General features: G+C 44.1%; 1 protein-coding gene across 2 annotated transcripts in view; it reads left to right on the top strand.

Moving 5' to 3' along the window:
* Window positions 1-24,818, top strand: part of CLPX (caseinolytic mitochondrial matrix peptidase chaperone subunit X) — a 32,105-nt gene that overhangs the window by 657 nt on the left and 6,630 nt on the right. Inside the window, exons 2-10 of one of the 2 annotated variants that reach the window (XM_075207648.1) lie at window positions 7,148-7,308; window positions 7,415-7,529; window positions 7,653-7,807; window positions 9,854-10,013; window positions 18,882-18,920; window positions 19,523-19,702; window positions 20,269-20,433; window positions 23,041-23,129; window positions 23,327-23,491. In XM_075207648.1, coding sequence (XP_075063749.1) covers window positions 7,148-7,308; window positions 7,415-7,529; window positions 7,653-7,807; window positions 9,854-10,013; window positions 18,882-18,920; window positions 19,523-19,702; window positions 20,269-20,433; window positions 23,041-23,129; window positions 23,327-23,491 — 1,229 coding nt within the window. The remainder of the gene's footprint in view (window positions 1-7,147; window positions 7,309-7,414; window positions 7,530-7,652; window positions 7,808-9,853; window positions 10,014-18,881; window positions 18,921-19,522; window positions 19,703-20,268; window positions 20,434-23,040; window positions 23,130-23,326; window positions 23,492-24,818) is intronic. The other variant, XM_075207649.1, reaches the window with a different exon arrangement.

Here is a 24,818-nt window from a genome sequence, read left to right as displayed (position 1 = left end):
GGGGCACACAGAGAGAGGGAGCTGCCAGCTTGGGGCACACAGAGAGAGGGAGCTGCCAGCTTGGGGCACACAGAGAGAGGGAGCTGCCAGCTTGGGGCACAGAGAGAGAGAGAGAGGGAGCTGCCAGCTTGGGGCACAGAGAGAGAGAGGGAGCTGCCAGCTTGGGGCACAGAGAGAGAGAGGGAGCTGCCAGCTTGGGGCACAGAGAGAGAGAGAGAGGGAGCTGCCAGCTTGGGGCACAGAGAGAGAGAGAGAGGGAGCTGCCAGCTTGGGGCACAGAGAGAGAGAGAGAGAGGGAGCTGCCAGCTTGGGGCACAGAGAGAGAGAGGGAGCTGCCAGCTTGGGGCACAGAGAGAGAGAGGGAGCTGCCAGCTTGGGGCACAGAGAGAGAGAGAGGGAGCTGCCAGCTTGGGGCACAGAGAGAGAGAGGGAGCTGCCAGCTTGGGGCACAGAGAGAGAGAGGGAGCTGCCAGCTTGGGGCACAGAGAGAGAGAGGGAGCTGCCAGCTTGGGGCACAGAGAGAGAGAGAGGGAGCTGCCAACTTGGGGCACACAGAGAGAGGGAGCTGCCAGCTTGGGGCGCACAGAGAGAGAGAGAGAGAGGGAGCTGCCAGCTTGGGGCACACAGAGAGAGAGAGGGAGCTGCCAGCTTGGGGCACACAGAGAGAGAGAGAGGGAGCTGCCAGCTTGGGGCACACAGAGAGAGAGAGAGGGAGCTGCCAGCTTGGGGCACACACAGAGAGAGGGAGCTGCCAGGTTGGGGCGCAGAGAGAGAGGGAGCTGCCAGCTTGGGGCGCAGGACTTCTTCGCATGTGCTGTATGTAATGCAGCGGTCACATAGTTTCAGCTTCTTGTAACTGATACTTCACTATATTGGTAACGAAAAAGCATTCGGTGACATAAAACCAATACTTGTGTTATCTTCACATGTTGTGTTATGACAGTATTTACAGATTGGTTGTATCTGATTTAAAACAAAAAAACAAATCTATAAACTTGGGGAGTTACGTAAATTGCATACGTTATAGGGTACATGTGAAACATTTACAAGCATTGGCTGTGCTTGATAAACAATCAGATGCCTATGTAAAGAGGTAAGTGATGGGGGAACTAGTTAAGAAACCAAACTGATTTGTTTTGGGGCTTTTGTCTTTGTTACATTGACATTGTGCATTGTGTCAACAAAAAAGTTTAGGCTGAATGACCCTGGAGACTCAGCTTGTTTGTTTTTTTTCACTCTGAAGAGCAGTACACAGAATATTGGTAACCTTTGGACAAATGATTCAAGGACTGAAGTAGCTTTCAATTAACTTCAAAGTTTTTTTGTTTGTTTTTTGTTTTTCCTGGGAATATACTACTGCAAGTAAACTTGCGTGAATTTATCAGTGTATGCCAGTGGTTCCCAAACTGCTCCATTGGGTGCCTCGGCCAAGACCAGTGGTAAGCAAGGCGGGGGACTACTTGGCAATTATTTTGACTTGGGGGTGCTGTGAAAAAATTATGGAAACCCTAAGTGTGCCTTGAACTGAAAAAGTTTGGGATCCACTGGTGTATGCCACAACTTACAATTGGGCATAATATGTAACTGTCATAAGGAACACAATGTATTTGGTTTTTATGCATGCTGAATTTCAAAGTAAAATTGTCATACGGCAGATTAGAATATGTTTACTATCTTTTGATCCACTTGAACGTATAATGTTAATAGTGATGCTGTCAGTGTCTCCCAACAGTTGTTGTAGTGTGCGACCATTGTTTTTTGTTGCACATGGCATTATTTTGCTGTGTCATATTCTAGGCCTGCTGAGTAAGCAAAAGTAAAATATAAACATCACAAGTACTTCACAAACACTCCTCAAAAAGATTCTAGTGTTAAGCTCTGATCTTTTGTGGTCTTTGATCTCTATGTGGTGCAGAGTTTTAAAGGTAATGTCTCCCTCATTCTAAACACTGCACCCTCCTCCCCTCATGTAGCTGGATGGAGTTGAATCAATGGTCACTTGTATCTTGGTCAGGAAAGAATCTCCACATAAGGTAATAAAGGGGGACAAGATGAGATTCCACTTGTGGAGGGGCATGCCTAGAGTGACGAGATCTCCACTGGTGGGTATCCCCTTAAACAACATGCTGTTTCTAGTACCTCTTGATAGGTGTTTGATAGGTTATGAGTGAAAAGAGAGCACTTTAAACTTCCGGCTCTGTAATGTTTAGGTTTCAATTAAGTTATTTTATGTTTTTAATATTTGGGTTGCTAGAAATCTTTTGTTAAAAAAAAAATAGTTTGTAGAAGCTCTAAGTATGATTGTAAAACAAATTAAAAAATAATTCATTAATCTCATCAGTTAAGATGTATACTAAAATATTTACAAGATCTACTAAGTTAAGTGAAACTGTAACTTGTTAAGTTTGACTGTGAGGGCAATCTAATTCAAAGGGCTTATCCATTTGGGTAACTCCTTCTTCCACATCATACACAGAGCCCCTTCTTATTGTGTAGAAATCTGGCAGGAGTCCCTACCCTGGAATTACCTATGTTACTGTAATGTTGCTGCCAGTTCCCAATGCGACTATGGACAAAGTATTCGAATGCTTGACCATTACATCAACAGGGACTGTAGTGACCTTGTGTTCAAATACATATACTTTACTATGGAGTTAGTCCCCTCCCCCTTTTGCAGCGATAGCTTCCACTCTTCTTGGAAGGCTTTCCACAAGATGATGTAGTGTTTCTGTGGGAATTTGTGCCCATCCATTGTGTAGAGCAATCTCCATTCGAGTTCTTCTCAAAAGTGTTTGGGGTTGAGGTCAGGGCTCTGTGCAGGCCAGTCAGGTTCTTCCACACCAAACTTTTCAAACCATGTCTTTGTAGTCCTTGCTTTGTGCACTGGGGCACAGTCATGTTGGAATAGAAAAGGGCCTTCCCCAAACTGTTGCCACAAAGTTGGGAGCATAGCATTGTAAAACATAACTTTGTATGCTGAAGCATAAAGATTGCCCTTCACTCGAGATAAAGGGTCTTGGCATAATGCTTACATTAATGCAGGTGGAAGTTCGGAAGTCTTCAGCTATGGCATCAGCAGAGCGTTGGTGACTTTTATACACCATGCATCTTAGCAGTCGTTGACCCGCTCTGTGATTTTACATGGTCTTCTGCTTCGTGGCTGAGTTGCTGTTGTTCCTAAACTCTTCCACTTTCTAATAATATCACTTATAGTTGACCGTGGAATATCCAGCGGGGATGAACTTTCACGAACCGTCTCGTTGCAAAGGTGGCATCCTATCACAGTATCACACTTGAAGTCACTGAGCTCTTCAGAACGACCCATTTTGTATCACAAATGTTTGCAAATGGAGACTGCATAGCTAGGTTCTTAATTTTATACACCTCAATTCATAATAATAATTAACAGGTGTGGCCAAATACGCTATATGGACAAAAGTATACCAGCAGGTGCCATCCGATATACCAGGTGCCGTGGCTATGAAAAATTAAGATCTCTACTGCTGTCAGGTAATATTCACACTTAGATTTCCCTCCCTCTTTAATGATTCTCTTGACAGTGGCACCAGTCATAGCCACCATTTTGGCTTCTGTGGACACAAATTTGATAGCTTTATTAGTTTTCCAGACAGCAAAACCTGGAGAATACAGTATTCCCCTGATGTCTTGGAAACAATGTGTATTCCCAGGTAGACGTCAGCCATCATTTTCCTATTCTGGAGTAGGGAAAGTTTGTGTAGTGATTATATTATTGTCTGAGAAATGCAATACGGTAGACCAAGTTCACATTGGAACAAAACTATAGCATAAGGGTTAATAATCTCTGAGCTTCTAAAGCAATCGTACAAATTGTACCAATGTCCACCTAAAGTTACAAAAGAATTTTATCAATCTTGCATATTTGCAATTTTCCTTGTGGATTGCCACAATTTCACAATGAGGACTGTAGGAGAATAACCTGAAAGCTAGTGTAAGCGTTTACAAAATTGTTTGCTCAGATTACTTGCTGTTTTTCTTCCTACCTACAGATAGGATTTTGTGTAACTACTTTTTGTAGTGGGTGGTTGTAGCAATGTTTGCGTATTGTAGAGTTCTAAGGCCTACCCTTCCCAATTAGTTTTGACATATTTCAGTTTAAAAGAATACTTTCCTGGAAAATATGTACTGTACATTTGGTTTAAATGTTATTTTTAATGGCTCACTCAATGAAATGGTATATTTTGTATTTCTGCAGAGAAGAATAGAAGATGGCTTTAAAGTAATTTTATCATCTTTAACTATGGAAATCTGGATTAGTGGTCATAAATTCATATTGTCAATGTTTTCCATTTTCACAGTAGAAATCATTTTAGAAGAACATTTTTCAATACAACAAACGTTTGTGTTTTTCTTTTTAAATACCACTCTAATTTAAGCGATTTAAATTGGGCTAAACAATCAGTGAGGGGAGTCAGAACTGTCTTTATTACATGTGGTGCGCTTCTCTGGTAAAGTACAACATGGGGAAACATAGCTGGCCATATTAAGAGAACGGGATGACTCTGGTTTTGAGCTTGGTCAAACTTCAGGTCTCTTTGCGGAGTGAAAATGGAACTATTCCTCTCCACACAGCTAAAAAAAACAAAAAAAAAAAAAAACAAACACTCGCAGGTAAAGGGGATAAGCCACTTTATCTGCGAGTGTTATTAAGGTAACATATGGCCTGACATCTTGTGACTAGTGTCTGTGTATGAACACAGCAAAGATTGGGCTAGCATAACATTTTATGCAGCCCAAATGGCTTGAACAGTATACCCAGCTTGCCAACTGCAGTCTCCACACTAGACCAGCACTGCTACAGTATACCAGTCTGGCTGGTCCATTGTGCAATATGATGTAGCACATGCCCTTGTGTTTCTAACTCCCATTGTCCTATAGATTGTAAGCTTTCGAGCAGGGTTCTCTTACCTCTCTGTCTGTATGTATTACCCAGTATTGTCTTATTAATGTTTGTTCCCAATTGTAAAGCGCTACGGAATTTGCTGGCGCTATATAAATAAATGTTGATGATGATGGTGCCCTTTGCACATTCTAGCAGCCTATACTCAAAGTATGTCACCCAGGCAGCCATTGAACCACCACACAGTGTCTTCCATACACTGTTTACGATACTGGTGCAGTGAAACCATCTTTCATCACTGACAGTAGCCCATTGCCACTGCCAGCACTTGACAGCACCACCAGGTGAAATGGGGAGGGAGGTCTGCTTGTTTAACAATACCGTTACATTTTTCTGAAAAGCCAGCTTTAAGTGCCTGTTGGTTACATGTTGGCCCTAGTGCATCAGTTGGCAGGTTGCTGTCACAGAATGTTTTTCAGGAGAGCAGCAGGCATGTTCCTGCCATTATACAGGGCTGCTAGAAAGATGGCATATTTTTATTCTTTGTTGTTGGTTTGTTTTTGTAGTCTACTAAACTAGCATTTGGTGCTCACTATGGGTTTGCTCACAGCAATATACAGTTTGAACACACTCAACACCTTCCCAAATGTTAGTAAAATGCAAGTGGGTATGCTGTTATTAAAAACAATGAGTTCAAACACATACTAGGTGGTACTTGGTGCCTACGAGACTACATAAGATGTATCCGGGTACATCGGAACTCTGTTGGAGGACCTGTGGGGGATGGGGGTCTGTCTTTCATATTTGGTGGCAATGCCCCAGCATTTCCAATTTATGTCTCCAGGTTTCTGCTATCCTCATCAGAATTTTGGATGTGGCGTTAATCCCGGATCCAATGGTCATGTTGTTGTGCTCCCCAGTCAAATTCCTTACTAAATATAGTTACAAGCTGGTACAACACATCTGTGCCGCGACGTGTATGCAGATGGCTAAAGAGTGGAGTCTTCCAGGCCTCAAGTATTGTTTCTTGGGTTTGGTACGTGGCTGCAATGGAATCTATTACCAGTCTCCTCCATGACAAAATCTCACACTTCCACAAAGTGTGGGATCCCTGGTGCTCCCACCATTCTTCAATGCCCGTTACCAAGTAAAACGTTCCGTTTCGTCTACAACACATGAGTTTCATATTTTCTTTTTTCCATGTATTTATGCTCCCTGATGGCCCTGCAGAGATGGGACCTCCCCCTTGGGCTTTTCCTACCCCCCTTATGGGGACCCCTCTTTCCTTCTATGCTTCTTCGTGCTCTCGGAAGGTGGATGCGCGGGTCACCTCAAGGTCACATCAAACCCCTTCTTTCTGTACTCCTCAGCTTTTGCTTTTCTTCCCCCTCACCCTACCATTTCTTCTCCCTCCCTCTTTCCTTCTCTCCAAAATAGAAAAAAAATCCAATGACATGTAGCTCCACTAAGGAGGAACGAGACCTTATGGTCAAAACTTTCCTATCTTCCTTTTTCTCTTTTTCTTGCTGAGACCTATTGCCCTGGACATCACCTTTAAGAATGTCGCATTGTCAATGAAATGTCCAATGTTTGTTTCACAGGGACTCATTATCCTTTCTATGCATAAATTGGAATGCAATAGAGATTGAAAACTGAACCCATTGTTTTTTGGATTCTTTTTAGACACCTTTCCATGCATTGTACTACTGTTGATAAAGCTAGTAAAAGGCATTAAATGAACGCCTGTGGGTATGTGGAAATAATTGTCCACAGCTGTGTATAGTTTTAAAGCAATATTTGTTCTTTTAAATACTACTTTTGTATGAGTTTGAAGAAAATGGGGGGGGGGGGTGAATCTATTCACATTATTGGCTGAAGGCATTTATGTTAGACTGTTCGTTATCACATTTGTATGGTGAATCTCCATTATATAGTTGACTAAAAAAAAAAAAAAAAAAGGTATGACATTACCAGATATCTCCAACTTTTCTTAAACTATTTGGACAAATTGCTGTGCAGGCTTTCATATCCTCTGATATCCATTTCTTCATCCTTACAGTGCCGGGAAACCAATCACATGGGGGGGAATTCAATTCCCCCCCTGAATTTCTGCGGCGTTAAAACCCTCACTGTGCTTTAGCTGTATTTCTAATTCCTAAAGATTGCATTTCCATGAATGATGGTTTAGTCCACAAGATTAACCCTTTTGTTTATTAACATGACATTCATAGTTATTTGCCTGCTTTTGTATTTTTATTTCCTTCTTAGGTGTTGTGTGTGGTCGGGGACATCTGTCAGTTTTTAGAAGACCTGGGTCTCTTGAAGTTCATGTTCTAAGGAAGATACCATTTAGGACTTTCTCTGAGGCAACTGTGTATTTTGCCTCTAAAGATGGTGCCAGCAAAGATGGATCTGGTGATGGAAACACGGTAATGTTGGGAACAACAAAATCCTTCCCCCAAATGTAAGAAGCATAATTTAGTGCTCAGTTCCTGTATATTTGGTTTGATGTATTTTGTGTGCTTTTATGGACAGGAAACAGTGAGTGAAGGAGGCAGCAAAAAGTCCTCTAGGAGTTCAGGGAAAGGAGGAAATCAGCTCCACTGCCCAAAGTGTGGAGATCTGTGCACCCACGTACATACTTTTATCTGTAAGTCCTGATTGCCTCTTCTCTTCCTTGTGGACCACAGGCATGGCTTGTGCTTACCCAAGTGCAAGCTGATGATGTCTGCCTCCTCAACTCTGAATCGCTTTACCCATTCTCTCCCTGCAGCTTCTACCCGTTTTGTGAAGTGTGGGACATGCCACCACTTTTTTGTTGTGCTGTCAGGAGCAGATTCGAAGAAATCCATAAACCGAGAACCAGAGACTGCTGCTGAAGCTGTGAAATTAGCATTTCAACAGAAACCTCCTCCACCCCCGAAAAAGGTGTGTGAACCTCCACCCTCCTTACCTGAATGCCTTTTCTGTTTGAAATGAGACTGACTGTGCTGAGCAGTGAGTGGGATATATTTTCTGTAACAGCCTTCCCATATTAGTGAGTCTGTAGTGCTGTTATCAGAAGGGACTCTTATATCCTAATTAAAAAAAGTATGTGCCAGAGTATTAATTAATTTAACTCATTAGCATGTGTGGTAAGTGACACTTTCTGACAATAAGAAGATGCAATGATTTCATTGACTGATCATTTTAACTTTTTCTAATGCAATCTATCTGCCATGCTCCTTTTGCTTGGAATAATTAACTATAATATGTTAGGTTTATTTGGTTGTCAAACTATTTTACTTCTCAATTCAGTAGTACAGTTAACCATGCAACATTCACTTTTCCCTTGTTAAATCTGCTATTCGCTGCTCTTAAATAAATGTAAATCTATGTCCTAAAGCCAAATGAGAATTCGATGTGGGTGCATTGTCTGAGGTGGAATGGGGTCATTGGGGGCAGCACGGTGGCTTAGTGGTTAGCACTTCTGATTCACAGCACTGGGGTCATGAGTTTGATTCCTGACCATGGCCTTATCTGTGTGTGTTTTGTATGATGTCCTTGTGTTTGCGTGGGTTTCCTCCGGGTGCTCCGGAATATTAAACTGTAAGCTCCAATAGGGCAGGGACTGATGTGAGCGAGTTATCTGTACAGCGCTGCGGAATTGGTGACGCTAAATAAATAGCTGATGATGATATTCTAAACAGCATTAGAAATGCCACATCCAGTACTCTCTGCCAGCAAATTTACCTGTATCTGCTGCATAGGGTTTATCACTCCCCAAGCTTAATGGTTAGAATGGGTGGTCGGCGGGACTCTGACTGCACCTTCTGGCACCTATTGTGGTAATGTCGGCGGGTGCACGCCCTCTGGACAGACGTGTGGATGTGTACTAGTGACAGCGCGTGGAGGACGTGTTTAATAGACCTCTCTAGCAATACATCTTTATTCTCACAACTCTGGCTAAAGTTGTTATAACCTTCACCTGACTCGCTGCAGACGGGCCTAATTTTCATAAATAGAGGTCCTTTGTGAATGGCGCAAAGAACCATGAAAAGTATATGTATATTGAGGGGCATGCGCCGCATAAATTCCATGAAGTATGGTCCCATTGGTACTCCTCGAGATATAGCCTTCGCATGGCTGGACATGACTCGTGGTCAGTCCCCTTCACCGTGGAACCCCATTTTACTTTTACAGCTGGCTCAACTGTCTGGCGCCTGGCGCTGTCCTGCTTGCTTCTGCAGTTTGATGTTTGGTGCTTCTGCAATGCGTGCTGTTTAAATGTACTTATCAGAGGCGCACGCAGGGGGGGGGGGGTTCTGGTTCTCCAGAAACCCCTCACCTCCACGAACGAACAGGCACTAAACATTGCCCCTACACAGCAGCACTGTACTGTACAGCAGCCACTTAAAAATCCTGCGTTTGCCCCGCTTATGATCTTTACCATAATCCATTGTTCACGGACATGTATTTTAGTGTCTAACTGCACCCTTATACAAACCCATGCTACCTGAATGGGTAACTCCAATGTCTATCTGTAATACCTGCTGTCAAGGCTGCTATTTATTATTGCCCTAGGATTTAAGTTTTTTGGGTGGTTTTTTTTTTTTGTTTGTTTTTAAAAAAAAAAAAAAAAAAGTAATGTCCAAGTACTCAACATGGTCTCCCCGTGTTTGCATGGGTTTCATTACACAATCTTTAAACATACTGGTAGGTTAATTGGCTGCTATCAAAAATTGACCCTAGTCTCTCCCTCTCTGTCTGTCTTCCCTCTCTTTCTGTCTTACTGTGTGTGTGTGTGTGTGTGTGTGTGTGTGTGTGTGTTAGGGAATTTAGACTGTAAGCTCCAATGGGGCAGGGACTGATGTGAATGAGTTCTCTGTACGGCACTGCGGAATTAGTGGCGCTATATAAATGATTATTATGATATTCATCACATTTAGGCAACATCCCTGAGGCACAGAGTATACCTCTTGTATTCTGTTTCAGATCTATAACTACCTCGACAAGTATGTTGTGGGCCAGTCATTTGCAAAAAAGGTGCTTGCTGTTGCGGTATACAATCATTACAAGCGGATATATAGTAACTTCCCAGTTCACCTCAAACACCAAACAGAAGTGGAGAAACCGGCCTCACCGACTCAGAGAGGTGGGTGTGATCCTTTTAAATTGACTATAGCACCCAGTATGACTTAAGAATGACATTTGCTGTGGTTCCATTCATTCAAATAGCATTAAAAATAAATAAAGGTAATATTTGGGCGAGAATGGGATCTAAATGTTAAGTTCCAGATTTCACCATAGTCCAGTGCAGCTAAAGTGCCAGATTCTTAATAATTAACAAAATCCTTTTAGCATGTTTTGTCTTCAAGCTAGACCCAAATGGCATATATAGAGTGCATTTTCCTTTTTTTTTTATCTAAAAAAACAAAACCGCTTGTAGAGGCTTATTTCATAACCTGATACAATGGGCACAAATGTGATGCAACCGATGAACCGTTTGGCTTTCATTTTTTAAACTGCACAACAAGAATGGCTGTTAGAATCTCTTTGCTATATGTTATTGCATAATTGTGCACATTGTATGATCTTGAACAAACCCAGTAGGTTGTCTCTTCCAGCAGTAGGGCAGAACAGATGGTGAGGTTATGTTTCATCCCTGGGAGGAGAAGACTAGAGAACCATCCCCACCCCCCTTGTTCTCCAGCTCATCAGGTTGTGTTCCCATGCACTTTTTTTATATTTTCACAGAATTTAGGGACAGCTTCAAGTGCACCCTGAAACATTGCAGGGAATGTTCTTTAATCAGCCAGTTTCCATTCTGGGAGCACTTAAGCCCCATATCGGTCTCCTGCTTCAGCCAGCCACAGGTCAAATGGTCCTTTGGCTAAATAAGTTGATGAGCGATTTGACCCTGCTGCACACCCAGCCACACTGCATTCTTCCTGTCTTGATCTTGAGCAGGGAGGCTGGCTGGTGGCTATGTTCTCCCCAGCAGTTATGAAGCTTTGGTTTGCCAGAGACGGGGTGCTTTTATGACTTACTGTTGGGAATGGGCAAATCTGGACAGACTCTTCATGTTTCACAGCATTTTAAAGCCCTCTAGCTGTGGACTCTTTGACTTGGCGACTATTTAGTGGGATCTTGATTCCTCTTCTGTATACATTCCTTTATGGACCCAATGGACAAGAGATTAAATAGACTTCTAATGTGCCCATTTTCCATCTGGTTTGCCTCTTGGGTTAATTGTTTCAGATTCTGGTAACAGTGGCAACAGCCCAGAGGGAAAGACACACTAGACCAGGGTGATTGGTCCTTCTTGAGCAGTACACCATGGGGCATTAGCAGACCAGCTTTGCAGAGCAGTCACTTGGTTGTCCTACATACAATTTATTTATTTTTTTCAATTTGTACAAAGTAGACATTGCTGCTGCTGTTTGGAAGATCCTTTAGGCAGCTTTTCATGCTTGGGAATTTCTCCCCTTCCATTGATGGTGGTTTTGGGACATCCCACATTCTGTGGCCTGGTTGTTCAGACAATGGGTTCGGAACGGCAGGTAACCAATCGGTTGACTATAGCACTCCAGTCACCTGATGGAGCTTTTCTTCCTTCATTGCTGCCTACTGATCTCATCATAGCTTTCCTTTTTTGTCCTGGTGCAGCAAGAGTACCTCTAAGGTCAGACAAATCTATCGGCAGGTCAGTGAGAACCAGTGTGCCAGGCCAGTTCAGCAACAGGAGGACAGTGTGAGCCTATGCATTCTCAAGCATTAATGGGCTTCCTCACTTGTGCAGTCTACTGCCGCTGTATTCAGATTTTTTTCTTGGATTAATGGCAAAAGCTATATCTGTACTAGCATGACTGTCTATGTACCTCCAGGAACCTGCCTGGCTTAGATACTAAACACATCCTCTGACAGACTCCTAAGGTAGTTGAAGATACTAGAAAAGTCTGTTTTGGGTTTGGCTGTTTTCTTCTTTGCAGAAGCTACTTGAGCTTCTATAGCTAAGATCGCAAAAACACCCGTTCTCTCAGATGAGAATTCTCTTCACAGGAAGTTGGGGAACTTTTGGGTGCCTTACCTAGACTATCTGTTTCTCAAGGCAATCTCTGCCAACTTGCTGCAAATTCAGCTCTACAAGACTGCTCAGGTACTGGAATCATACAGGTGGATTTTGAGTCTCCAGAAATCCAGCCTGCTTCCGAGTCAGAGGATGGTGTTTCTGGGTCTAATCTTCGACACCAGGGAGGGGAACAAAGGGTCTTTATTTCACAAAACCTGATCCGGGCCCTCCAAGTAATGGTGAGAAGGGTTCTGACCCTCAGATGTCCTTAGGTTCTGCTGTGCATGAAGTTGATGGGGAAGATGGTTTCCATCTTCGATGTGGTACAATATGCCAATTTCCACAATCGTACCTTTCAGCTCAATCTTTTGAGGAGCTGACCTTTGGCTGAATTCTCAATTTATATCACTTTCCCCTGGAGATGCACCTGTCTTTGAGGTGGTGGTTGAGAACAGAAAATTTGATTAATGGCAACTTGAAGGGTATTTGGCCCAGGGAGGAAGCCAAGCTCCCTGTCATTGTTCTGGAGATCCGAGCTATGGTGGTGGCGTACATAAATCATCGATGAGGAACAAAGACTTCTATGGCGATGAAGAATTCTTGTTGAATTCTGTCCTGGGCAGATTGCTTTCTTTCAATGACGCAGTATCTGCTCTGTACATTCCAGGGTTAGAGAATTGTGAGGCAGATTTCTTGAACAGGCACTCCATTCTGCTGGGAGAGTGATCTCTTCATCCGGACATTGATGGATCCGGACAGTCTATTGATACAGAAATAAGGTTGGCCAGAGGTGGATATGATTGCCTTCCAGCACAACAAGAAGGAGCCCCTATTCTGTTCTAGCACCAGAGATCTGTTTCCAGCCCTAATGCATGTCATAATGGTAACATGGAACTTCAGGTTGATCTGTCTCTTCCCTCCAATTCTCCTTCGTGTCCTTAAGAAGACCAAGAGTGAAGGGTTCCAGTCATTATTGTGGCTCCAGATTGGTCATGAAGAGCCTGGAACACTGACATTCTAAGAATGGCAGCAGATGGAAGGTAGAGACTTCCTCTGTTGCAAGATATTCTGTCTTAAGGTCTGTTCCTCCTCCAGGACCTTCTTCCGCTGGCAAAATATTTTACATGTTCCAGTTAAATTACCAAATGGGCAGAAAGACCCGTTGGCGCTCTGCTCAGTCTGTGAAGGAGAGGTCCCCTCTGCACAAACCCAGCTCCTTCCAGCCCCACTGACGGAGGAACCGGCCTGGGTAGCTTCCCTGACACAGTCGGTTTCCTCTTTAGCACAGATGATCTCCCAATCTACTCAATTGTTGTCTAGTGTGGCAGCCTCTGTGACAAATAATGCTATTAAACCTGTGGGGCTCCCTGCTGCCACGGTTTCTACTGAAACGCCTATAGCAGGACCTTCCTCTTTGCTTACGGACCATCCGCCTGTACCCACAGAACCGGCATGGTCCTCAGCATTTATAAAGGGTTTGGACAAACTTAACCAGTTACTTGAATCCCCAAACCTGCCCCCAGCTAAAAGAAAGTGGCTTAGGTCCTTTCTGATTCAGAGGGATTTTCAGGAGAGGAAAGAGAATCAAATTTGGATTCTGACCAGGTTCCATTCTTGGAACAGGAAGAAATCACTAAATATCAGTTTATTGATGATTTGGTTTTAGCGGTGAGGCAAGCGTTGGACCTCCCAGAAATGGAGGATCCTAGTCCTAGAGACAGAAGTCTCTTTAAGGAGGCCAAAAGGAAGGTTATTCGTTTTTCCCCTTCTGTAGAACTCAGAGATATTGCTGAGGGAGCCTGGAAACAGCCTGATAAAAAGTTCTCTGTTCCAAAGAGGTTCTTTTCCCTGTATCCGTTACAGGAGGAGGATGTGGCTCGCTGGGAGGAAATTCTGAAAATAGATACTCCTGTAGACCGTTTGGCCCAACACACTCTCCTTCCAGCCCCGGGCTCAGCAACTTTGCAAGATACCACTGACCGCAGAGTGGAATCCCAGTTAAAATCTATATTTGTAGCAGCAGGTTCTTCCTTTAGACCCATGTTTGCTTCAGCTTGGGTTGCCAAAGCCATGGAAGCATGGGCAGAGCAACCGGCACAGACCTTACAGGACCCAGAATTGATTACCCTAGCGTTACATTTAAAGGAGGCGTCGGGGTATATTTTTATGAGGCGGCTCATAGCACAGCTTCTGTGTCTTCCTCTATTCAGGCTGTGTCTGTTTCAGCAAGAAGAACATTATGGCTGAAATCCTGGGAAGGGGATTCTGAGTCAAAGAAATCTATGGAATCCATTCCTTTTTCTGCAACAGGACTGTTTGGCCCGGAATTAGATAACATGATTTCCCAGGCAACGGGGGGCAAGAGCACCTCTTTGCCGGTTTTCTCCGGTAGAAGCCGGACCCCACGGTTTAGCTCCTTTCGTCAGTACTTTCGGGGTACATCATTGCCCAGGGGGCAGTCGTTTAAGGGTAGACAACCGAATGTTCGAGGCTCGTCTGTCAGAGACAGGTCCTCTTTTGCAGCTAGGCACCAGGCCTCCAAGACTCAGGAGAAGCCTGCGTCCTGACTGCCACTCTATTCTCCAAGAGGTGGCGCTGGTGGGGGGACGCCTGTCTCTTTTTCAGGAACAGTGGGCAGCGTCACCCCGAGACCCTTAGATTCGGGGCATTATTTCAAGAGGGTACATGATGGATCTGATGGGGCCGATACCACAGCGCTTCTTTGTAACCTCGCTATCCCGAGATCCCCAAAGAAGACAGGCAGTGCAGGCCTGTGTCGCCTCTCTTCTTTCGCAAAAAGTTATTTGCAGGGTCCCAGACAACCAGAAAAGAAAAAGTTTTTATTCAAATCTTTTTCTGGTCAAGAAGCCGGACGGGTCATTTTGACCCATTTTAAACCTAAAGAGCCTCAATTTGCACTTACGAGTGGACAAATTTCGAATGGAGTCCCTAAGGTCCGTGATAAACGGCTTGGAGAAGGATCAGTTTATGGCATCCATAGACATAAAAGATGCATACCTCCACATTCCTATTTGGAGCAATCATCAGTCTCTCCTGAGGTTCACAGTAGGGAACTCTCACTATCAGTTCCGGGCTCTTCCTTTCGGCCTCTCCACAGCTCCAAGGGTCTTCACGAAGATCATGTCGGTGATGGCAGCGTGTCTTCACCTAGAGGGAGTTCAGGTCGTCCCTTATTTAGACGATCTACTCATCAAATCCTCCTCAGAGATTTGCTTACGTCAGCACTTATCACTCACCATAGCGGTCCTCGAGAGCCATGGGTGGCTGATAAACTTAAAGAAATCCCAGATGGTCCCGTGTCAACGCATGGTCTTCCTGGGGCTCATCATGGATACCAGTTGGCAGAAGATGTTCCTGCCTACGGAGAAGATCCGTTCAATCCGGGCTATAACAACTCGGGTCTTGTCCTCTCCCAATCCCTCAATTCATTTGTGCATGCGGCTGCTTGGGAAGATGGTGGCCTCCTTCGAAACGATCCCCTTCGGTCTGGCTCATTCTCGATGCTTCCAGTGGGATCTGTAACAGAAATGGTCAGGATCTCACCTACGCTTGGATCTCCAGAGGCTCTCGCTGTTTCCGGGGACGAGAGAATCGCTCCAATGGTGGCTGAATTAGGATCACATGTCGGTGGGCAGGTCTTTCGATCCATGGTCATGGATTATAGCCACAACAGACGCCAGCCTGAGAGGTTGGGGGCGGTAATCCTGCACCACCGGCTCCAGGGACTTTGGTCTGTTCAGGAATTAGCCTTATCAATAAACGTGTTAGAGTTGAAGGCAATTCTTTTAGCTCTTTGGGGGGCACAGACCCTCCTTCGGGGCCACCCTGTCAGAGTTCAGTCCGACAATGCCACGGCTGTGGCATATGTGAACAGGCAGGGAGGAACCAGGAGTGCAGCCGCAATGAAAATTGCAGCTCAGATTTTTGCTTGGCCAGAACAGTATGTTCCAGCAATCTCGGCAGTATTCATTCCGGGAATAAAGAATTGGGAGGCCGACTACCTAAGTCGAAATCAAATGATGCCGGGGGAGTGGTCACTCCATCTGGAAGTTTTTCAGTTTCTAGTTCAGAGATGGGGTCTTTCGGATATAGATCTCATGGCCTCCAGACACAACAAAAAAGTTCACAGGTTTTGCGCTAGGGCAAGAGCCCCCTTAGTGGTGGCAGTGGACATAATGACGATTTCATGGAAATTCAGGTTGGGATACCTGTTTCCTCCGATTCCCATGCTTCCTTGCGTGCTCAGACGAGTAAGGCAAGGCGGTCTGCCGGTAATTCTAATAGCTCCCTCTTGGCCATGCCGAGTGTGGTACGCGGACATAATCTCAATGGCGGTAGGACAAGGATTTTGTCTTCCGTCACGAGACGACCTTCTTCAAGGTCCCTTCCGTTAACCAGAATTTACCTCCAGCTCAGTTTAACGGCATGGCTGTTGAAGCCAGGCTCTGGAGGGCTAGGGGTATTTTCCTCCAGTGTAGTGAACACTATGATGCGAGCTGAAACTGGCTTTCGAGCTCGCATCAATCATCGGATTTGGCGAGCCTATATCAGATGGTGTGAAAATAGGACATGTCACACGTCTGCCTTTCGTGTCCCTCGCTTATTGGCTTTTCTTCAGGATGGGCTGGAAGCAGGGTTCGTTTAGGTTCCCTAAAGGTTCAGGTATCAGCACTTTCAGTCTCTTTTTCAACTGAAATTAGCGGATTTGCCAGATATAAGGACTTTTCTTCAAGGAGTCTTACATATTCAACCTCCCTATGTTCCGCCTACAGCAACATGGGATCTTAACCTGGTACTGGACATGCTCAAAGGGCCTCCTTTTGAGCCCTTACTTGAGGCAGATTTTAGGTGTTTGACCTGGAAGTTTGTTTTTCTTTTGGCAATTGCATCGGCACGTAGGGTGTCGGAATTGGGAGCTCTGTTTTGCCGGGAACCATATCTGGTTGTTCCAAAAGTAGTGTCCTCCTTCCATTTGAACCAGGAAATTGTAGTTCCGGATTTTTCATCTACTTCTCAGTCTTATCTGCAGTCTATGGAAAAGTTAAATGTGGTTAGGGCTCTCCGTATTCATGTCAAAAGAACATCTCAAATTAGACAAACCGATTCTCTGTTTGTTCTCTATGATTCTAACAAAAGAGGCTGGCCAGCCTCTAAACAGTCCATTGCAAGATGGATTACGGCAACTATTAAGCAAGCTTACATAAAAGCTAACCTGCCTGTGCCAGAGAGACTTACGGCCCATTCCACCAGATCGGTAGGGGCGTCGTGGGCAGCAAGAAATGGGGCTTCTGCTGACCAGCTTTGCAGGGCAGCCACCTGGTCTTCTGTCCCCACATTTACCAAATTCTATCAATTTAATGTATTCGCATCCGCGGATGCAAATTTTGCTCGTAGTGCTCTACGAGTGGGGCTTTCAGAGTGGTCCCACCCTTAGGGGGCTGCTTTAGAACGTCCCCATGGTAAGCAGTGTCCCCCAGACTGGATGAAAGAGAAAAGAGGATTTATATACTTACGTTAAATCCGTTTCTCTGATTCCGTCTGGGGGACACTGCGATCCCTCCTCTGTATGCTCTTGGTTGATTGACCTTTCTCCTTGGGGCTTTTTGAATTAACTGAGGAGGAAGAGGAAGAGGTGGGGGGATTGTAGAGGGGAGGGGTCTGTCAGCAGTGCTAAAGATTAACTAGCTAGGTGCCTACACCCGTGTTCCCCTCCACAACCCATGGTAAGCAGTGTCCCCCAGACGGAATCAGGAAAACGGATTTAATGTAAGTATATAAATCCTCTTATCCTCTATATACTCTGATGACATTAGTTGTACGGTAGGTATAAAATCCCTTTTGAACTTGCACTTTTGGGATCTCTTACAGTACCTGATAAGGTTTATGGCTGGGTGACATGTCAGACAGCAAGCTGGCTGTTTCTATTTCAGGCCTTTGGTTTGAGTGTCCCTTCTTTCTGTGCTTTTAAAAGTTTAACCAGACCCTTCTAAGCTGAAAAAGCAGGTTGGCTAGTATGGAATTAGTGACATAAAATGTTATGACTAGTAATCTCACAGATGTAAAAGTGGATTCCATGCGAGAAACAAAGCTACTTTTAGATCTGGTTTGGCACTAAATGTATGTTATTAGTGAATTAAACCCCTCCACTGCTGGCTTTGCTTTTGTCATTAACCTCCTTCCTCCTATATAATCCTGTGAATGACATTGTATATGCATGTTCTGTTTGTACTGTATGCTGCTTGTTTTATGCCTGCACTCTGTGTACTGATTAACCTCTGCCCTTGCTCTTTGTGCATGTTTTCTCCCTTGTGACCTTCCCGTTATACAAGCACAACTGGGCTTTGCTGTGTGCAGACATCATGGAAAATCAATTATTGAAAAGTGTAATTTGTTACTATATTGTGCAAGGGATATTCTGCCTGGGCCTCTTTTTAAATACCTACTCCTACCCACATTGGGAGACCTTGAATAATGCAGATTACAGCTGCAGCTAGTATAGTTAGTGCATGATAAGTTTTTGTTTTGTTTTTTTGTTTTTTTTAACCTCAATGATGCCCCTAGTTCCTTTTGATAATAGGCTGAATACTGGTTTGAGCCACATAATGATTGCTGCCTCTACATATAACCAATGACTACACTTTAAACTGTGTTCACTACTGCAACAGTGTCTGGTATCTTCATGCAGACAATATGTCTTTCTTCTCCAGCTTTGAATGCAAAAAAATAAAATAAAAAATAGATGTTGGGTGTAATTGGAACTTCAGAATCATTTGAGTGATACCATTTTCTCAGGTATAGAAAGAAAACTCAATCCAAAGAAATCCTCTTACACAGAATAGGACCACTGCACCTACATATAGTAGGTTTTAATTTTCTCTTCTAAGCAGGTTTTTGATCACTTCATTCACTGTTTCAATCCCTTCTCTATAGAGTTAGAGATCAGAAGATGGGAGGATGACCGAATCACAAGTAAGTTTCCTCTCCTCCTAGCACAATCTCACAGCACTGGTCTGGCTGAGCCCTGTGGTTCCATGTCTCATCAGATTGTGTGTTTTAAGTGGTGTGATTGCAGCTAGTAAAGTGCAGCCTCTTTGGTGTATTCTGTAAAACTAGAACAGTCTGTTACATTGAGCAGTAACGATTGTGATCACATTGTTACTTTATTCACTTGCAACTCGTTTGAATCCAAATTCTTGGAAAGCTGGTGTGAAATGGTTTTGTTTTGTTCTTGTTTTTTTTTTTTTTTTAATATATGTTGGATGTGCCTCTTATGTCTCTGGACAAATGCAAAGCTCTGTTACTACATCTCTTGTCATACTGACAATGTGTCTGCAAGCTCTTCTAGTACTAAACGTCTTGCATGTTTCATCTCAACATTGTGCATGTATTTGTCGTATCACAGACCTACCTATAACTATTTCAATATGAAAGCAGCCAGTTAGCAAGAGTCTTGGATTAAGTTATATGTAAATTCTGGATTGTGTTGCAATGCTAAGCCTGAAGATTTTTTGAGGACATTGTTAAGATATGGATAATGGAATCCCTTTAAATGGACCACATTCTCTCATCAGAACTGCTTCAAATTGCTGGCATCAGTCAACACGCCAATGCCCTGGGAGCAGCTTCTATGCAGCAGCAAGTAAATCATCAGATGCCCCAAGAGAGGCGAGGAGGTGATGTGCTGGACTCCAATCATGATGATATCAAACTTGAGAAAAGCAACATCCTGCTGCTAGGCCCAACGGGCTCCGGTAAGTAACGTCATACTTTGTAGTATGTGCCCATTATTTTTTTTTTTTTGTTTCGTGCATATATGAAATAAGTTGCTAATTTCTTAACTAAGAGTTTCAGCTGTGACATTGGTGTTGATATCAAAATACATCTTTAAAATTTCTGGTTTGGGGGCCAGCATCTTGGTTTTGTTTGAAGGATTGTAACGTTGAATTGAATGTAGACTTTCTTTGAATACAAAAAAATGCATTTAAACATAACTACTGTTAATGCAATATATGTGATTTAGCTTGAACTCTGAACTGTTGTTTGGTTGTCATACTGAGCAGGATGCCCCTATTTCATGTCCATGTTGTGCGAGTGACTGCATACATAAACATGCAGTCACTGTAGCTGGATAATATTTAGTCTGTATAACTAATCTAGAAATCTGAGCCCATTATAGCATTAGATCAATAATTACACCCTATGCTGTTTTAAATTTCCAATGAGGTAAATGTGTTTTTGTTTGTCGTTTCTTATAGCTGTGTCACCGTACATTGGATCGTTCCTTTAATAATACTTACATGCTTTTACTGTCCCACAGGTAAAACGCTGCTTGCACAGACGCTAGCTAAATGCTTGGATGTCCCCTTTGCTATATGTGACTGTACCACTCTGACTCAAGCTGGCTATGTGGGAGAGGATATTGAGTCTGTGATTGCCAAACTGCTTCAGGATGCCAATTATAATGTGGAAAAGGCTCAGCAAGGTGTGTTTTTATTCCACAGATGTCGGGTCAAGTGTACCCTTTCCTGCCCTCCCAACATCTTAAGGGGAAGCTCAGACAGAATTGCTAGGTTCTCACTGTGCAGAGCTGCAGCTGTATTCAAAAACTGGTCTTGGTAATTGGTGGTTCTGGGAAGAAGCTGTAACAATGCTGAAGGGGAAGAGTATATCCACCCTGCAGGGAATTGTTATTTAGTGGTTCTTGGGTAAAAAATTTAATCGTCTGATCTCCCCTCATACACACAGTTTTAGAATAAGTGCTTCTATTCTTTTTGTTTACTGTTTTATCTTTAAAAAAAAATAATTTTTTTTTTTTTTTTTTTTTTTTTTTATCCTACTGCAATTATATCAAAAAAAGTGTTGTTTTTTTTTCCTCCAACAGTAGAAAGACACAGATGGTGTGTTATATTTCACACTTGATGCTACGATTCAAAGTTTCCCAACAAATGACAGATTAAATTACCAGCAGAATAATTTGGCCTCCATGTGCTGTCTGTGCAGTTCTGGGCAGCACCCCCAGAGCTCCAGATTCTCCATATAATATAGGTAGACAGGAGCTCTTAATACTGACAGGGAGTGCAGGGTCCTGGTGCTCTGGGTGCTTCGAACTGGCTTTTGCTAGGTCCCTAATTACATCGGTCACAAACCTCTAGAGGACGGTTGAGGGCCTGCAGACTGCTTGCTCCCTGAAGCACAAATGTCCTCCTCAGCCAATTAGGCTGCTGGAGCATGCTAGCGGCGTGTTGGTGATAGACCCTTCACTGACTTGAAGAGTAAGCTGAAACTTTGGTAAACAAAGTGATTGGGCCCAAGACAGTTTGGCGGCCTCTAGAATACATGAAAAATCTCCCTTTGGACCTCTCATCAGGTGGTACTTACAAGACTATTTCTCTTCTCCTGGTTGGCAGAGACCTGAAACACAAGAATACTTTCCATTGTACCATTCAAGGGCTGCTATCATCTGCCTTGTCACAGATGATCAGATTGGTTGGGGTTTTCCATCCAATCTCTTCCTGGTTCCCATCATAGGAACATTCCTTCTGACCCATTTTGGATGTGAAGGTCCTCAATAAATTCCTTCTGTGGGAGTAATTCAGGGAGCCCTGATTGTAGCTTATCTTATCCTGGTGAAAGCTTGAACAAGGCGCACACGATTTATCATATCCAGCTCCTCAGGTTGCATGGATTGATTATAAATGGGCCCAATTTCTAATTGCACTAATTTCCTTGCTGTTCCCGAGGCTCCATTTCAATGTGGTGTTTGTTTTTCTTTTCCATGACAAAAGTTTGCATTCTTTCAGTAGGTAATCACCCCACTTCTGACCAACCAGCAAACCACCATCGGTTAGTTAATGAGTTTGGTAGGGACTAAGGTCTCTATCCCCCAAAAGATCTCATTCAGGCAATTACTTGTGCACTCCATTTAAAGTGGTTTTCTTTGTTCATGTTCTCTCATTCAGTTAACCTTGGCTTTTTCATCTTCCATCTACAGCTTCAATCCTGGGGGTATATTTACTAAACTGCGGGTTTAAAAAAGTGGAGATGTTGCCTATAGCAACCAATCAGATTCTAGCTGTCATTTTGTAGAATGTACTAAATAAATGAAAGCTAGAATCTGATTGGTTGCTATAGACAACATCTCCACTTTTTCAAACTCACAGTTTAGTAAGTCTAGCCCCTGGTGTCCCTTCTGTTGACAGGGCATTAACAAATTGGTTTTAACGGCATGACTCTAAAAGCCATGATTCTTAAAGCATAAAGACCTTGCTACCAATGTTTTTGAGACCATGCTGTGGGCATGGCAACCTTGTTCCAGGTCTGTCATAGGTTTTAGAAATCCTGTGTGGCAGCTCTTTTGTGTCTTTTGCTTCTGAATGGCCTGACTCTAAGCTGCTGAGTCCTCTCACTGTGCAGATTTCTGCCCTTTTGTGTGTGTTCTCTATTGTTTTGATGCCCTATTGGTCTCCAAGAGCTTTAGGAAGAGAGCTGGTGCCACCGCCTAGTCAATGATCTCCCGCTGCAAGCTTATTCTTTGGCAGGTGTACAGGTTCTCTTTGGGCTGAAGTGACATTTAAACATGGCAGTAAGCCCTTTTTGGTGGTACAATGTAAGTCATCAGCAGACCATCTTTGCATTGCAGCCACATGGTCATTCCAGCATACTTTTTACAATGCAGTCATTACTGCATGGGTTTTTAGGACATTGTACAATCTGTGTACCCTACTGCAGATGGAGAAAAGAGGATTTTTGAACTTTCAGATAAATCCCTTTCTTTGAGGCTGTAGATGGACAAAGTCCAGCCTACCCAAGAATGTGTGCCTGGTGTACTCTGCACCTTGCTGGGGTAACTGTACTAAAGAAGGTTTTTGTTTTAATCTCCAGTGCTCTGTCTCCTAGGTAGAAACATAACCCATTGTCCGTCTCTCTGTCGATCCTCTCTTTATTTTATTTATTTATTTTTATTTTTTATTATAATATATTTTCAGGGTTTTCAGAAGGGAAAAAAACAGAATTCAAATGTGGATTATATGATGTTGTTTTTCATATAAAAAATAAATAAATATTTATTAGTGTATATCTGTCCTTTCAGGAATTGTGTTTTTGGATGAGGTTGACAAGATTGGCAGTGTTCCTGGAATCCACCAACTGAGGGATGTGGGAGGAGAAGGTGTGCAGCAGGTGTGACTTTCTCACTAGAACTTTCTTCTGGGTTGTTTATTTTGGGTAGTGGGTTTCTTTTTGTTATGAGCTGTAGGGGGTGCTTCTGTACATGCAGGATTAAAATGGATACTTTCCATGTCTTTATCTGTAGCCAGGAGAGATTGATTTACGTAATGCGAGTGTATAAAAGTACAAATACTGCTGTTTACTTGCAGGGCTTGTTGAAGCTTCTTGAGGGTACTATTGTCAACGTCCCAGAGAAAAACTCCAGGAAGCTGCGTGGTGAAATTGTACAAGTGGACACAACAAACATCCTCTTTGTAGCATCTGGAGCATTCAATGGCCTGGACCGGGTCATCAGCAGGAGGAAGAATGAAAAGGTCTGTTCTCTGGTTAAATTATACAGGTCATGTTGTTGCTCAGACTTTGCTGTAAGACCTGTTATCCCATCTACCAATCCACCACTGGCGCTTAAATGGTGATGGAAGTTATGCTAATTGCTTTTCATTCTAAGATCATACCACTATAGGAAGATAACTGTAGAATGTGTATCTGGCAATGGCTGACGTGCTTACATAAAATCGGCAGTTCTTTCTTTGCACTAACCTAAATTAAACAAATATGTAAGTGTAGAGTGAGTAATCTTGGACCAGAAATTACCTCATTCACCTGTTAATATACTTTTGTTTCTTTCATGGAGTTTACTTATCATTGAAAATCAGGTGTTAACTTGCAGAACAATATTTTTTTTTCCAATCAGCCATCTGGAGAATATAGACACTTATAACTATACTCCCATTCTTTTTTTTTTTTTGGGCAGCACAGTGGCCTAGTGCAGTGGTTCCCAAACTTTTGCAGTTCGCGGCACCCTTAGAGTCTCAATTTTTTCAAGGCACCCCTCCAAAATAATTATTGAGCAGTCCTGTTTTAGAAGTAGTTGGGTCAAAAAATTGTAATAAGTATTTAGGTCTGGACAGAAATCCTTATTTAGTTGTATGCAAAAATGCCCCCTCTGCATCCAGACACTCTGCCCTCAGGCACACTGCCCCCTCTGCATCCAGACACACTGCCCTCTCTCACGCTGTCCCCCCTCCTCTGCTCTGTCACGCTGTCCCCCCTCCTCTGCCCTCTCGCACGCTGTCCCCTCCTCTGCCCTCTCACGCTGTCCCCTCCGCTGCCCCCCTCTCACGCTGTGTCCCCCTCCGCTGCCCCCCTCTCACGCTGTGTCCCCCTCCGCTGCCCCCCTCTCACGCTGTGTCCCCCTCCGCTGCCCCCCTCTCACGCTGTGTCCCCCTCCGCTGCCCCCCTCTCACGCTGTGTCCCCCTCCGCTGCCCCCCTCTCACGCTGTGTCCCCCTCCGCTGCCCCCCTCTCACGCTGTGTCCCCCTCCGCTGCCCCCCTCTCACGCTGTGTCCCCCTCCGCTGCCCCCCTCTCACGCTGTGTCCCCCTCCGCTGCCCCCCTCTCACGCTGTGTCCCCCTCCGCTGCCCCCCTCTCACGCTGTGTCCCCCTCCGCTGCCCCCCTCTCACGCTGTGTCCCCCTCCGCTGCCCCCCTCTCACGCTGTGTCCCCCTCCGCTGCCCCCCTCTCACGCTGTGTCCCCCTCCGCTGCCCCCCTCTCACGCTGTGTCCCCCTCCGCTGCCCCCCTCTCACGCTGTGTCCCCCTCCGCTGCCCCCCTCTCACGCTGTGTCCCCCTCCGCTGCCC

Source organism: Mixophyes fleayi, chromosome 4 (genome assembly GCF_038048845.1).
Source record: "Mixophyes fleayi isolate aMixFle1 chromosome 4, aMixFle1.hap1, whole genome shotgun sequence".
Taxonomy (NCBI): domain Eukaryota; kingdom Metazoa; phylum Chordata; class Amphibia; order Anura; family Limnodynastidae; genus Mixophyes; species Mixophyes fleayi.
The sequence above is the reverse complement of the archived record's forward strand: the minus strand, read 5'-3'. Positions and strand labels throughout refer to the sequence as shown.